Source organism: Sander vitreus, chromosome 13 (genome assembly GCF_031162955.1).
Source record: "Sander vitreus isolate 19-12246 chromosome 13, sanVit1, whole genome shotgun sequence".
NCBI classification, from domain to species: domain Eukaryota; kingdom Metazoa; phylum Chordata; class Actinopteri; order Perciformes; family Percidae; genus Sander; species Sander vitreus.
The window spans coordinates 16717563-16731814 of NC_135867.1; the positions used below are offsets into that span (position 1 = coordinate 16717563).

The 14252-nt window shown below is 37.9% G+C and overlaps 1 protein-coding gene across 4 annotated transcripts in view; it reads right to left on the bottom strand.

Annotated features, from left to right (window-relative positions):
- nrg2a (neuregulin 2a) overlaps nucleotides 1-14252 on the bottom strand; it is a 50279-nt gene that overhangs the window by 13823 nt on the left and 22204 nt on the right. For 3 of the 4 annotated variants that reach the window (XM_078265334.1, XM_078265331.1, XM_078265333.1), the window contains exons 4-5: nucleotides 5203-5323; nucleotides 844-902 (exon numbers count right to left, since the gene is read on the bottom strand). In XM_078265334.1, coding sequence (XP_078121460.1) covers nucleotides 844-902; nucleotides 5203-5323 — 180 coding nt within the window. Of the gene's footprint in view, nucleotides 1-843; nucleotides 903-1282; nucleotides 1360-5202; nucleotides 5324-14252 lie in introns of all 4 variants that reach the window. The other variant, XM_078265332.1, reaches the window with a different exon arrangement.

The window sequence follows — 14252 nt, forward strand, 5'->3', positions numbered from 1 at the left end:
ACTCAACAATGTTTGATATTTGGCTGCAAAGTATACTGAAAGTATAAAAAAAAAATCTGTACGCCTGTATGTCAATGTATATTTTACTTAAAGGATCTGTGATCCACAGAGTGAGAACCCTAGCTTTTTAAAATAGTTGCTGTAAATGATTGGACGTTTAGGAAATCACCAATTATGTTTAAGATAAAAACTAAAAATTGAAGAATAACTTCCGCGTATGATGCATGTATTAAAAGGCATCACAATTTCACACTGATATATTCATGAAGAAATCCTACATGACATATCTTGTTGGCCCTCAACAAACGTTTCTTCACCAGTTAAGCCAGTGCACCTAACAGATTTATCATTTGTCATGCCTATTAGTTCATGGTAATTGTTCCAACCCGTCTCTCTATTCATCAGCTCTAATACGATCACAAATGCTTGCGTTTGCAGCTGATTGCATAAACAAGCATCATTAGTAAGTGAAATAAAGGTAGTGTTTTAGTAATTGTTTTTCCATTAGACTGTGTTGTTACATGCAGCAGACTTTGTGCAAATCAACTTTCACATAGCATCTAAATTCAGCCGCCTAATTCTTGCTATCAAACTTACTATCAGCTCGTATTCTGAGAGTGCACATGCAACACACTGCGAGTTAAAGGGGCAAACAATATCACATGCAGACCAAACACAATAACAGACTCTACTAAACTATGCCAGCTTGTGAATGAGTCATCAGCGGAGGCACAGACACATCTATTAGATAATAACAGGAAATTATTCAATCTCTCTACACCCAGCATGCACGCATGACACGAGGACAGTCTGACAGAGTGACAGAAGAGGAAACTGACATACGGTAGAAACTGGCCATAACGTAGGTTTGACAGCGATCACCAGTAAAGTCATTTGGACACCTGATGGAAAGAAACAAAGCCACAAAAAGAGAGGGAGGAGAAGGGTGGTGGGTGAGTGAGGAAGAGAAAGAAAACAGAAAGAGAGAGAGGGCAAGGGTGGAGTAAAAGGAGAGTATGCGAAAGAAGACGGGGGGAGGGAGGGAGGGAGGGAGAGAAAGAGAGAATTAGAACAACAGCACAACTACAGACAGCAGAAGCAGAGTGTTCCCATGGATGATACCATCGTGTGCATGGTGTAGTGCACAGCTCATTGCGTTTTGACCTGAGAAGGAGAAAGAGAAGGAGAAAGAGGAAGAGAACTGGGAGTGGGGTCGGGGGCTGGTTGTCATCCAGTGACAACTGAGCCTCTGTTCTCAGCTGCTCATATCAAGTGGACATACTTTTTAAAGGATTGGGCATGTACAACCGCAGCGGCTCAGTCTGTAAGCATCGTTGGCCGAAGTATCCATTCGGACATCTGGGAAGGAGCAGACAAGTGTTATGAAAATGAAAACACAGGAAGTGAGGTGCACTGTAAATATTATGCGTGTAAATCCTGTCAAACATAGTGTTAAAGGTCACAATGAAGCCATACAGAGAAAGCAACAACAAATAAAGTGAAACCATAGGAAACTTTTTCACTTCCAAAGATGACCCAACATTAGTGATGACTGTGGACACCTGGTCATATTCCCATTCAAATAAATTAAAAATGAATTACTACTACTGTTATTATTAATAATGATAACCATACTATAAATATATAGGTGAGACATTAAACAACCAATAAACTGTTTCACCTTCCAGATATAAAAAAATAAAAGTGAAAAAGGAAAACAATAGATACAAAAAACTGCTACTTAAAGTGACCCACAGTTAACTACAAAATATAATAATAAAAGAAATACAAACATAAAATGATATATAATAATCAAAAAAAGGAAATTAATGGCATGTTGAGAAAAAGTAATGATGATACCATTGGATTTTTGACCTTAGTTTACATTTTGGGGGACGAGAGAAGCAATGTTGATAAGTGTATGGACAAAAAGGTGGAATGTATCTGAGAATAAACCATGCACTGCTTTGTAGGTGATCAATAAATCAGTCCTAGGAGGCTGAAAATGCCAAAAAAACAAGTAAGGCCTAGGCTAGGGTGGTTTCTTCTCTTGGTGCCTTGAGAGCCTGGTACGTGTTCATGACCTCCAAATGTCACAGTTTTATAACCAATACCATAGGACAAGGAGTTAAAGTAGTCAAATCAAGAGGAAATCAAATCCTAAATTTGCAGTTCTGAAAGAATAATTTCAGTAATGGAGATTTTCTCAATAGGGAAACTTCACTGGACAACTCTCTTTACACATGGTTTGAAACATAAATCAGAGTGAAGAAAAGTTGACATGTAGCTTGTATGCATTTTTGTAACTGCAGACAGAATACTGTATCATCACCATCAAGTGTGTTGAGCCAAACCATATTTCCTCATTATAATCCCATTAGGATGAGCAGTTGGTCTTTTAGGGGCACCGGCATTCCACTCACAGTCACAACTAGACCACCAGTCCAACACAGGTCATTGCTCGTGATTTACTGGTTTCACACAACGCCTCCCAGGAGCACCATAACATTCAGCATTAAATTACTCATCCTGAGTGATTAACTGGAGAATAGCATCACCTAGACCAAGGGAACTTGGCTGAAAGATGAAAGAAATAAACTGTCACTGCATCATTTAAAAATCCGATGAGCGTGCAAATGTCCTCAGTGGTGCAGCTGCAAACCATATTACCACTATTTTATCTTTACTTTAAAATAAATCACTACCATTATGTATTATTCTTTGATCAAAATACACATTTACAAGGCAAACAAAGAAAGTTTTACCATGTGTACGGAGACATGAAGCAAAACCATCTACATACTATAGTGTATATACAGTAGTCCAACAGAGGTGATTTGTTAATAGTGTACCTTGTTGATGATTCTGCTTTCGCTCTGTTTTTCTGAAGAAATAACTTTGTTTCAATGAAGACTGCTAATGTCATTTTATACATTTTTACAGAGCAGAAATCATTAGTCGCTCAATCATTGTTTTCTTTTTTTAAGATTATTTTTGGGCTTTTCCACCTTTCTTTTGACTGGACAGCTAGGTGAGAAAGGGGAGAGAGAGAGAGAGAGAGAGAGAGAGGGGGAAGACATGCAGGAAATCGTCACGGGTCAGATTCGAACCCTGGACCTCTGTCTCGAGGCATAAACCTCCAAGTATACAGTATGTGCGCCTGCTCTACCCGCTGAAACAACCCGGGCACACTCAATCATTGTTTGATAGAAAACTATTTTGAGTTCTATCTTCTCTGGTGTGAAACTGCTTTTCTGTTTCACATCATTGTAAATACCTTCTGGGTTGTTGGACAAAACAATCAATTTAAAAATCATCCAGGGCATAAGGGAAATATAAAAAAACAAAAAAGTTTTCACTTTTCTAACATTTTATAGACTAAAACGATTAATAAACTTGAGACAAAAAGAATTATTGAAAACTAAAAGTTCATTAAACTTTGAAATTAATAATGACTCCCTTTCTATTGTCACACCATATAGACACATGTAGATTACATGTTAGATATATGATCTAACTAAATGGTAAAAGACTAAAAGACATCCTTATGTTAGTGATTATTGTGAACATTATTTAATTATATGTGATTGATAGTTCAAAAGAAGCTAAATTCCTTCTTTCTTTTTTTTTACACAATTAATTTATGTGAAGTAAATCATCAGAAAAAATATGTTTACTTTAGCAAGTTACTTACTTTGGGTCATTTATTAACCTTACATCTCCCCAAAACAAAGTGTATACCTCAAAGTGAAAGAGCAGAGCGTTAAAGTAGGGCTAGCTGTCTGCAGGACTTGTTTAGCCAGTGAGTAATGTCCACTGAAGCCTGGCCTATATTGAATGAGATGGCTGTGGGGCAACAAATCCCTGCAGGCCTTCGCTGCATTATCAAACTTTTGTGGACCTATGCCCTGGCCGTGAGTGAATTAGATGCAGCAATTGAGTTATTGCTGCCTCCAATTTGTACACAGCGTATTGAACGGCTGATGCAGCCGTGTCCTCATAGCTTGTCGAGCATTCTTCCTTGGGCCAACTGGGCACAGAAGCCTCGCCAATGTTTCAGCTCTATATCAAACCAGCCAGGGGACTTACGCTATGATGACATATGGTCGAACAGAACATGCAACATAATATTTGACCACCATGATGAGAGATGATGTGCATATTTTGTGTTATACGTATACTATTAGGTTTCATGATTAGAGACTAACAATTATTTTCATTATCAATTCATCTGACGATCATTGTCTTGATTAATTGATATCTTTCAGTCCGTAAAATGTCAGAAAATATCTCAAAACGTCCATCACAATTTTCAAAAGCAAAAGTTGACATTTTCAAATTGCTTGTTTTATTTGACATATAGTCCAAAAACCAAAAATATTCAGTTTAATATGAAAAAAGACTAAGAAAACCAAACCAAATGACGGTATTTTTGTTTAAAAAGTGACTTAAACGATTATCGATTAACGATTTTTCTGACAATTGACTAATCACTGCATTTTACACGTAAATATCTGTAAATGTTCTGGAAAACAGAAAACAGAGAATTTTTTTTTAATGAATGATAAATTCATTAAAACTCCTCGTGAACATTGTGCCAAAATATTGTTTCTTGACCTTGAGTCTAATAAAAACAGAAATTTAAATCTCAAAGAAAAAAAAAGGTTGTTTCTGTGATAATGTCAATCTGTTTTCTTCCTAAAAAAATGCTGAGATACATGGTTCCCCCAGCGCACTTTACACACAGGTCTTGATCCCCTCTGCTAAGGACCTCAAATGTAAGCAATGATTCTATTTACCGCACTGGGGGCCTCTAACAGGCATAAATATTTGCTCACTACTAAACATTTTGAAAAAGCTTTTAATGTGCAGCCCTCCTGTACACTAAACATGACTTAAAAGGATGAGCCACCGCCTCACTCCATCATTAGTGCTAAAATACACAACAGGTAGGTTGTTAGGCAGACTGGCAGCATTTTCCTGTGATGTGTTGCTGCTGCTGCTGTAAAGAAAGAATAATGGAAATCAAGTGCTATCAGGAAAATAAACAGCAGCATTAAAAAAAATGTGTCGTTTGGAATATTACTAGAGTAAAAACGTCATGAAAGGAGCTTTCATTAAGACTGTAAGACAAAGGAAGAAAGGTTGACGAAGAATTGAAATTTTTAAGGTGATTCCAAAAACAAAAAGTAGATAACTCACTTGCAGGAGAGCTGATTTATACCATGTATGAAGTAACAGTCGCCGCCATTCACACAGTAGGGCTTCTCTGTCTCGTTGCATCTTCTGGCATGGCCTGAGCGCGGAGATTGCGTTGTGGTTACTAAGAAAAGAAAAAGAAATACATTAATTCATCTTTTTTGTGTCCATGGTACTCTCTTGATAATGATTTAGAAATAAAACAAGGAGGCATCATGACACAGGATTTACATTTAATAAGAACTTGTTTGTTATTTTTATCAGTATTGCGTCCCCAAAAGTATTCTCAGCTTTACTCATATTATACACTTGTATTTCCACAAGAACTCTTAGTTTTCCATCTACAAATGTAATTGTGCCTCTAAGCAGTGTTGACACTGTCTGAAGAAGTTCTATGAGCAAAGATAAATATTTCCCTGACATAGCGTAGGAGTTGTTTACGCATTGACTCAGGTCCTTGGAATGGTCCAAAATGTTATGCATCTGCACTTAAACCCCTCCCGACTGAACAGATATATGTTTGGGATAAGGTCTGCTTATCGGGACAGAAGTGGGGACGTTTGAAGCAAGGGGAGTGCTGAGAGAGGTGCGCAGATGCAGGATTGGGCTTGAGGAGGGAGAAGTGTGCTTCGCGTGTCAGATGTTGACACGTGATTGCAGCCGTGTACCTGCTGTCAGACGCTATTAGCACTGTAGCAGAACCTGACAGTTTGTTGGTACAAATACAAACATTTTCCAATTGGAAGACCTTTACAACTACATCAGCTTCAGATACTCGTGAATGTTGTGACAAGAAATCACACTAGGATTTTATTCAGCTGGTCCACAGGCTCTGACATACAATGTAGTAGGCTATTTGCCACCAGGACAAGATTTCACAACTCCAATTTGTTACACGGTTGAAGAAATCCGTTTGACTCTCTCCTCTGGTTGGAGAAGTGTGCTCTGTCTTGTTCAGAAGCACACTTCTGGTTTAGCTAAAACAACAGAGATTAATTCCCATGCTCGTTAGCAAAACAAAGCAAACATATGACATCAGCCTGTGCTTTATGTGCCAGTGTGAGTATGTGAAGAACAGGAATAAGTTAGCACTTTGCATATTCCAAATACAATATTACAGTATAACTAAAACCAGAAATGTTATTTTTTTAAATAAATACCATTTATCACCAAAATGGGATGTCTACCTTCTTACAGTGTTACTTTTCCAAAGAAGGTAGACATCAGGTGGTTCTCATGCTCTGGCAGACATACAGATTTCTTATTGAGAACATCCATCCAAACAACAAACCAAGACATTAATCTACAGCTGTTAATTTGATGAGACATGCTGATATGAGTTGTGATTTATAACTGACCTTTCATTATTGGAGTTAAAAAGGTCGTATATTAACTAATAGGCTGTCATGTTATTGTTCTGCAGGAGTTTCCAACAGAACACAGCACAAATCCACTGTCACCTCAAAACATTTTCCAAAAACCTTTCAAGGTCTACCAGTTAATCACAACTACCTCATCGTCACACCTGACCTCTCACTCAGAGCGCTGGTGTGTAAAACGCCTCATAAAAAAGATCAGACAAAGCTGTCGGGAGAAAGAAACCTCAAAACATTGTAAAAACCACCTACGCTCAGAATAGAAACCTTGTGCATTCTTCAACTGTAAGACATGCACAAACACAAAGGCGGCAAAACAAGCTGCGTGAATCTCTATCTGGGGCAGCAGCCCATCCCAGAATGCACTGGTTAAAGGGAGGGGAGCGTCCTAGACAGATCATCAGTCCTTTGCAGGGGCAGGCTAACACATAGACAATAATGCTCACACATAATCTCCAGTCCACCTGGTTTGCATGTGGGTGGACCGTGGGAGGAAAACAGACGACTCGGAAAAAACCACACAGGGAGATGGAGAACATGTAAACTTCACACAGAAAGGTTCAAGGCTGATATTTGAACCCTTGACAAGTTTATTTGGCGACTGGTCATACCAAATCTGTTTCAATGTACTGACTTTTTTTTAACTCATTCTCATCATTTTCAGTCAAAAGCATAAATCCTATAATCTGGCACTTTTTGAGAATGCATTTTAGTTTAGGTGATTATTGCCCCAAATTAGCTTATTTCAGAACCGCATATTGATACTTTGTTGTCTTCAGAGGATTGCTACATGCAGCGGTGGGGGGCACGGGGAGGCACATCTTATACAAAAAAAACTTAATAATTCTGTATTATATATATATGTATATATATAATTATAAAGTGTATTGACCTCAAAATCATATACTACAAAATGCTGGACAGCATACAGAGCCTGAGCACAATAAAATTCATTAAAATATCTACATAAAATACTGATAATATTCATTATATTTGTGGCTAGAGTCTGGCCCAGGTGAACATCCTACGTAAGAAAACATTTAGTACATATTGGACAAACACTGAAAACTTGAAGGCATCAGGATCTATGAAGAAGCAGAGATTCATATGTCAAATTGAAAGTTTTTTAAAGTATGGTTACAGTACTTTGATTCAAACAGCTGGAGGCCAAAGCAAGGGAAGTGCAGTTGAACTGATGCTGCGAGCATCTATAAATCACACATGTGCACCCTTTTCAGGTTTTATAATACATTTGTAAAACTTATACAATAGTATGTAAAAACCTGCTGAGCAGCAGTAAAATGTCAATGACCTTGAGATGCCATGGACTTTCTGCACGAGAGTCCGTAACGGTTTCCCATCTACACCTGCAGCTTGCGGTAGAGTGTCTAACTAGCCACTGTGTCTGTTGCTGGGAACAACCCATAGGTCAGAATGAACTTAAGTGCCAGCAGAAAATTTCTAAAACGCAAAGAATAAATATGTGTTTCCATGAGATGTAGCAGTAACCAGTTAGTTTGCTGGCCTTTCCACCATTACATAAAGTGTGCCTATCTCCTAGAAATGATGATTATACACTACTATTTGCAACAGCAAATATGTTTTGAAAGAAATGTAATGTTTTCTATTAACATAATAAGGAATGTTCTTACAGTATCCACTCAAAGCAAATAAAGCTTAATTAATGGTTATGTTTAGGCACAGTATCTCTTGGTTATGGTTAGGGGAAAATTTAAGACCTCAGGGAAGACGTGATTATTTTATTAACTTTTAACCGAATCTTTCCATCATCCCTAACTCAAAACAACGAGCTTTTGTTGTCCATTGTTGATTGGATTGTGCGAGTCTGGCATATGTGATGGAAATGATGTGTTTCTACAACAATAATTTTTTTCCAATACCATTGAACTGTACTCTGTTGAAAAATCCTTATTCAGAAACAATATTATTGTGTAAATAGAAGGGCACTTGGTGAGGGCAGACCTCCGCCAAGGCATGTCCTATCTCCGAATATTAATGGAATGTGAATTTTTTCCAGTCGGGAACTAATTTTCCCCATTATTTCGACAACAGATGAATGTATGTCGCAACGAAAGTGAAACTAATGTGAATCTGTCCTGTGATTCGGATCTGCTCCAAAATTTAACGGGTTCTCTCTTGTCCTCTACACCCTTCCACCAAGTTTTATGGCGTATTTGTGTGGTGAAAACTTGCATTTGTATTCAGTAAACACAAAATTCTTTCTCCGTCTCTCTTTTCCAAGATATTTTTGACATAAAAAGGCTTTAGTCTCACCACAATCTTACGATAGACATACAGCAAGAGTTGTAGTGACCCACATAGCTTCTTTTGGCCCCATCAACTTAAGTCTGACAGCACTTTAACATGAAAAACCAGCACAGATACCACAACTAGTAGTTTTCTCACTTATTGGAAAACCCATACAAGGAGAGGTAGAGACAAACCCTGTCCCTAGTGATGAAACCAGAACAGTGTTTTCTGAGGTGATCTGCTTCAGCCAATGCAGTGTTTACTCAGGCTGCACCACATATTTACTTGAGATTAAAACTAATGACAAGGCCTACAAATGTATTGACATGGTTAGTGATACAAAGACAAACAACAGAGGAGCATGTCATGTAGGCGTATGATGTGGATAATAAAATGATATTTAAATTATTGTACTAGTGTGGTTGTAATACAATTTACAAGTTAACTTTTGGTTGTGGGAATACATTTCCTCTATGAATGAAACTGTTTCCAACTTAATTCAACATATCTGCAATTTTACATTTAGTCTTTAAACAACTGTTATCAAGGATAATAGCTGGCAGTTTGTTCTGAATATATTGCGTTGTTTGGACTAGCAACTCAGGGAACCTGGGTTACAGACATAACGACTGACTGCAATCTTTCATACTGTTTATGTCTTTTCTTAATCTGTGTTAACCGTATGTGGTCTGTGTCTTTTGCGTTATATTATTCTATCCAAATGGAGTCATAGTATGTGAATAGTGTTGAATCTGAATAGCCAATCTGAAGTGGACTTATTTGTAATCACATAGTGAGGCTTCTGTGAACAGACCAAAGCAATGTCTATTGACAGTTGGTATATTAACATGTGTAGTGAATGCTGTGCGTGTTCATCATTGCCATGTAGAGCAGCTGTTCAGCCAGGTAAGAGTGGCAGTAATTTTTGCATAAAGAAAGTAAATTACACTGCCATGCATTATATATATATATATATATATATATATATATATATATATATATATATATATATACATATATATATATATATATATACACTTTGCTTTTTGTTTGTACTTCAAACTATTTATTTTACACACAAATCAAGTTAGTTAGTCCTGTCAAATGAAGGATTGTTTTCTCTATATAGTGTTTGAAGTAATAATTAAAGGAAGGGGTTACACTTTACTTGAAGGTATCTACATAAGAGTGACATGACACTGTCATGAACGTGTCATAAACATTATAAACAAGTCATAAACGTTTATGACATAACGCTTCTGTCATTAAGTGTCATTCGGTTTTTGTCATGACAAGATAGGGTTAGGGTTCATGTGTGATGACAGTGTCATGTCACTCTTAATTAGATACCTTCAAGTAAAGTGTTACCAGGGAAGGACAACGGTGTACAGCACTATTAACAAAAATAGCTTTTTCTTATCTGGAAATTAACAGTTTTGTTCTAACCCTTTTGTGTTTTTTTTTGGTTATTATCAGCTTCTTTCCAAAGACAGCACTTTTATCTGCATCTATCCCCAAGAGGCAAGACGGTAATGGTGAGGCTAAAAATGGTTGATAAAAGAGAGACCTAGCCTGATCATAGCAATATGGATGTTTGATACTTGTCTTGCATTACAGAGAGAATGCATTCAATCACTGCAAAAGGATTTGAGTCCTGGTAAGAATGACATCAAACTCCATTAAACTCTTTACATGCAACAGAGAATCCATAAATATCACACAGCACAGTCCCCAACCTCACAAAGGGGACCAGAGTTCAGGTGTCGTCAAGGTTGACTCTGCTTTCCTGGCTGGATGTCGGAGACAAATTCCTTTAACCCATGGAGGAGATCAGCACTTATCTGCACTTATGTGACCAGGGTTTAGTTAAGTTTGCTTGGTTTTTAATCCTCAGGTTTCAACTTTCCTCGGCCCTGTAGCCCAGGGGCTGAATCTGAGTTGGAGTTGAAGAGGGGTTTCCTCTAGGTTGAGAGCCACAGTGTTTAGCCATCAGCTCTTGCCACTGACTTTGATTAATCCTTCATAGCCCAAGAACTGAAAAGAAAAGCTGGGGGTGCAGGCAGGACCATCTGGAAACCTTCATAAACAAGCTTGTCTTTCCACGCTCTCTAAAGGATTCTAGGAAAATCGTAAAAATGAAAAGAGAGGTCCCTATTGCACAGTTCTTTTCCTCTTGAGGCACCCTGTGCATATGCAGCAAACAGAAAAGCCCTCACACTGAATCCTAGCCCTGCACCTCACAACCCAACCCCGAATGCTGAATTGTCTAATGAAATACGTTTTCAATTGGCCTGTCTACGGTGCAGAGTTATTCATGTGTCCCCCTAATTTATGACAAATGTTGATAATTTACTACAGCTTGGCTTCATCTTTTTCACTTTCTGCACTGCAATTGAACAGAAAGCCATCTCAAAGCACAAGACAAAATCTGATTCTTCACAGGAAGAAAGCCAAGGCAGTTATTTAACCAGCGGTGGATCGGTTCCATCTGGACTTTGTTATGGCTTTGTGTTTTCACTCTTAAAAGCAATGTTATCAGGATAAAAAGTATAAATTATGTAGCCTATTTGGGAGTATGTCAGTGAACGAAAACAGTGTGCAGACTGGATTCGTCTCCGCCAGTACTGCATTTCTGCAGTGAAGCAAGGAAGATAAAAGGGACACGAAGGTCCAAAAACTAAAATTCATATCTAACATTAAGATCTTGAACTTATCAGTCACGTTAATGTTTAATATCTTACAAATGTAAACCTTTTGGCCTTACATGCAAAACCCTTTTTAGTTAATGTTTTTTTTATATATAAAGCAAATAAAGTGCTAGCTGGGCACTAGTGTTTAAACAGGTGGCACCATACTGCAATACCACACAGGGCCTTTAATTCTTTCTTTTATCGGACAATGTAAATCATCACGATTCAAACAAGGAGAAAACCTAAACTCAGGTCATAAAAATCGGTCGGATGGGAAAGTGATAAATGTACAGACCCTTCAGGAGTCACATAAAGAGGATGGTATCTGTGATAGTTCTGCCACCCAGACATGCTTTTCCACAGTTTTATGTACAAGAAAAAGCTCAGTCTCCCCACCCTTGCCTCCCCCCTCCTCCTGACTCTTGGCAGGGAAAGTCTGACATGTCTCCTGTTACAGCTAGGACAAAGATATTTTATCTCTATACTAAAGGCTAATTCATATTGCATACATTCTTGCTACACTTGTGTGGAGTGCATTATGTTCCTTTCTGCAATCTGAAAAGAACTGTCAATGGAATGAATAAATAAATAAGATAAACATATAACGGCCAAATTGGTGAGTGTGGTTTTGGTTCAATATGAAGTTGTTGACTGCTGGGTGGTGAAAGAGCTGCAGTGAGGGTTAAGATGATGCATGCATGACACATACAGTCATTTTTAGCTATTTATATTGTAGTAGTAGTGGTATTGAATGGTGATATTATAGTTAAATTAAAAGTGGAGCCAGAGACAAATTACACCAATAACAAAGCAAGATAAATGCGTGGACATTGTTTGCAGACATTCAATAAGGAGGATCTGCTGCATGTACTGTGAAAATGTGCTATTCTATTTATGAAAGATACTAGAATACTTTATTTGACTTGTCTCAATTTATTAATAAATGGCAAACAATACATGTTTTCATTTTCAGATTAAGAATCGCAACATATTTTGACAGGAGCTCAAATCCAGACAAATGTAGCAGCAATGAAAGGAAAAAAATGAAAAAAGAGATGAATACAGGACTAATTCAGGGAAGAGGGTTGAGAAAAGGTTTGTTGACAGGATCTTAAGTTGGAAAATATTTCAGCTTGCCAAAGCAAACAGAAAACAAGCACGAACCTACTTCTACACATGCAGTATACTGTTGGCACACCCAATCAATGGCAATATCCAGCATCGGTTTCTTCAAGCATTTTGTACAGAGTTCAAAATAAGCAAGAGATTTCATGTCAAATACCCAAAGAGGAATTAAATTACTATTTACTCTAGGTAGGACACATGCAAGAACCCATTATGAATGAGAGTGCACTTAAATCTTATTTTCAATAGAAAAGTATCCACAATTCAAACACCTTCAGTATGAAAGAGGAATGTTTAGAAATGAACAAAATGGAGCCTGCCACCAACATTAATCTACCACCCACTCTTCAGCAAGACTACCACTACCACAACCAGTGCATCTTCTTTTATATGCTTGTCTCCTATTACCATTTTTCAGTCACATAGTTGATATGCCTGGTCTTGCCTGCCTCAATCATCTCAGCACTGAAGTGAAATCAAAGAGCAGCCCAGTGTGTGATTGCACAACAGCTGCTCATGCACTGCAAAGAAGCAAAGTGCACTTAGGAAGGGCAGGGATTGGTGCGGGTGCATAAACGGGTGCTGTTATGGAGGCTGGTGGGCACCAGAATGTGTGCAGTTGGCAACAAAGTGACACATGGTGTTTTTCCGCGGCACAGTTCCAGAGAGGACTGTTTCCTGCTCTGTCTTTTCAGAAGCAGCCTAGGCTCAGCTTGGTGTTCCCGCTGCAGTTGCTTCTTTGTTTTGAGTCTGATGATACCTGTTGCTTTCATTTTTCCACTCTGACCTGAAAAATCTTTGCATCTTTCTCTGACCACTGGAGTCACAGATTAGCAGCACAAGGTGGGGAGAAGCAAGAGGACAACTCTGCAGAAAACTTTTAATGTCACCTTTAAGCGAGAACGTACACTCAGAAATAAATCACAAATAACACTCTGCCAAAAATTCAAATTACCGAATCACTCTGGTTAAAGGGAAAATTCACCACGTTTCCAGTACACATGGTAATTTACTATAGAGCCACTGAACCTGGTGCCATCTTTTGTCTAAACTCACCTGACTGACAGCAACACTGGCGGTAAAGATCAGAGAAGCAAATTTGTGACTTGAAGGTGCCACATTTGAAACTGAGGCCCAGGAGGAATAATAATCTGTTCTGCCAGCATCTGCTGCTGAAGATATATTTATCAAGATGTTACTCAGCTGAAGCAACAACAGGAGACGTCTCCACCTTCTACATTTTAATCTGGAGAAAATGTCATATTTGAGATACAAGGATTTATTGTACACACTTAATACAGTGAATTAAGTCTGACTGATTTAAGATTAGATGTCATGAAGGTAGCCTGATTTAACTGTGTACTTGGCTAAATTTCATTACATTTTATAGATTACTGTGTAACCTTTAATTAAATAGCATTTTATGACAATATTTTCTACATATTACTTGTTCTACCGGATCTCCTGGACGGATTTCTGGGAAAAAGGCGCTTCAAAAATGAAATCCTTTACATTTATTACAGTTTAATATGCATGTTTATAAGTGGTGCCACTGCAGAAATGTCTTCTTCTACAGGATACAAAATGTAGG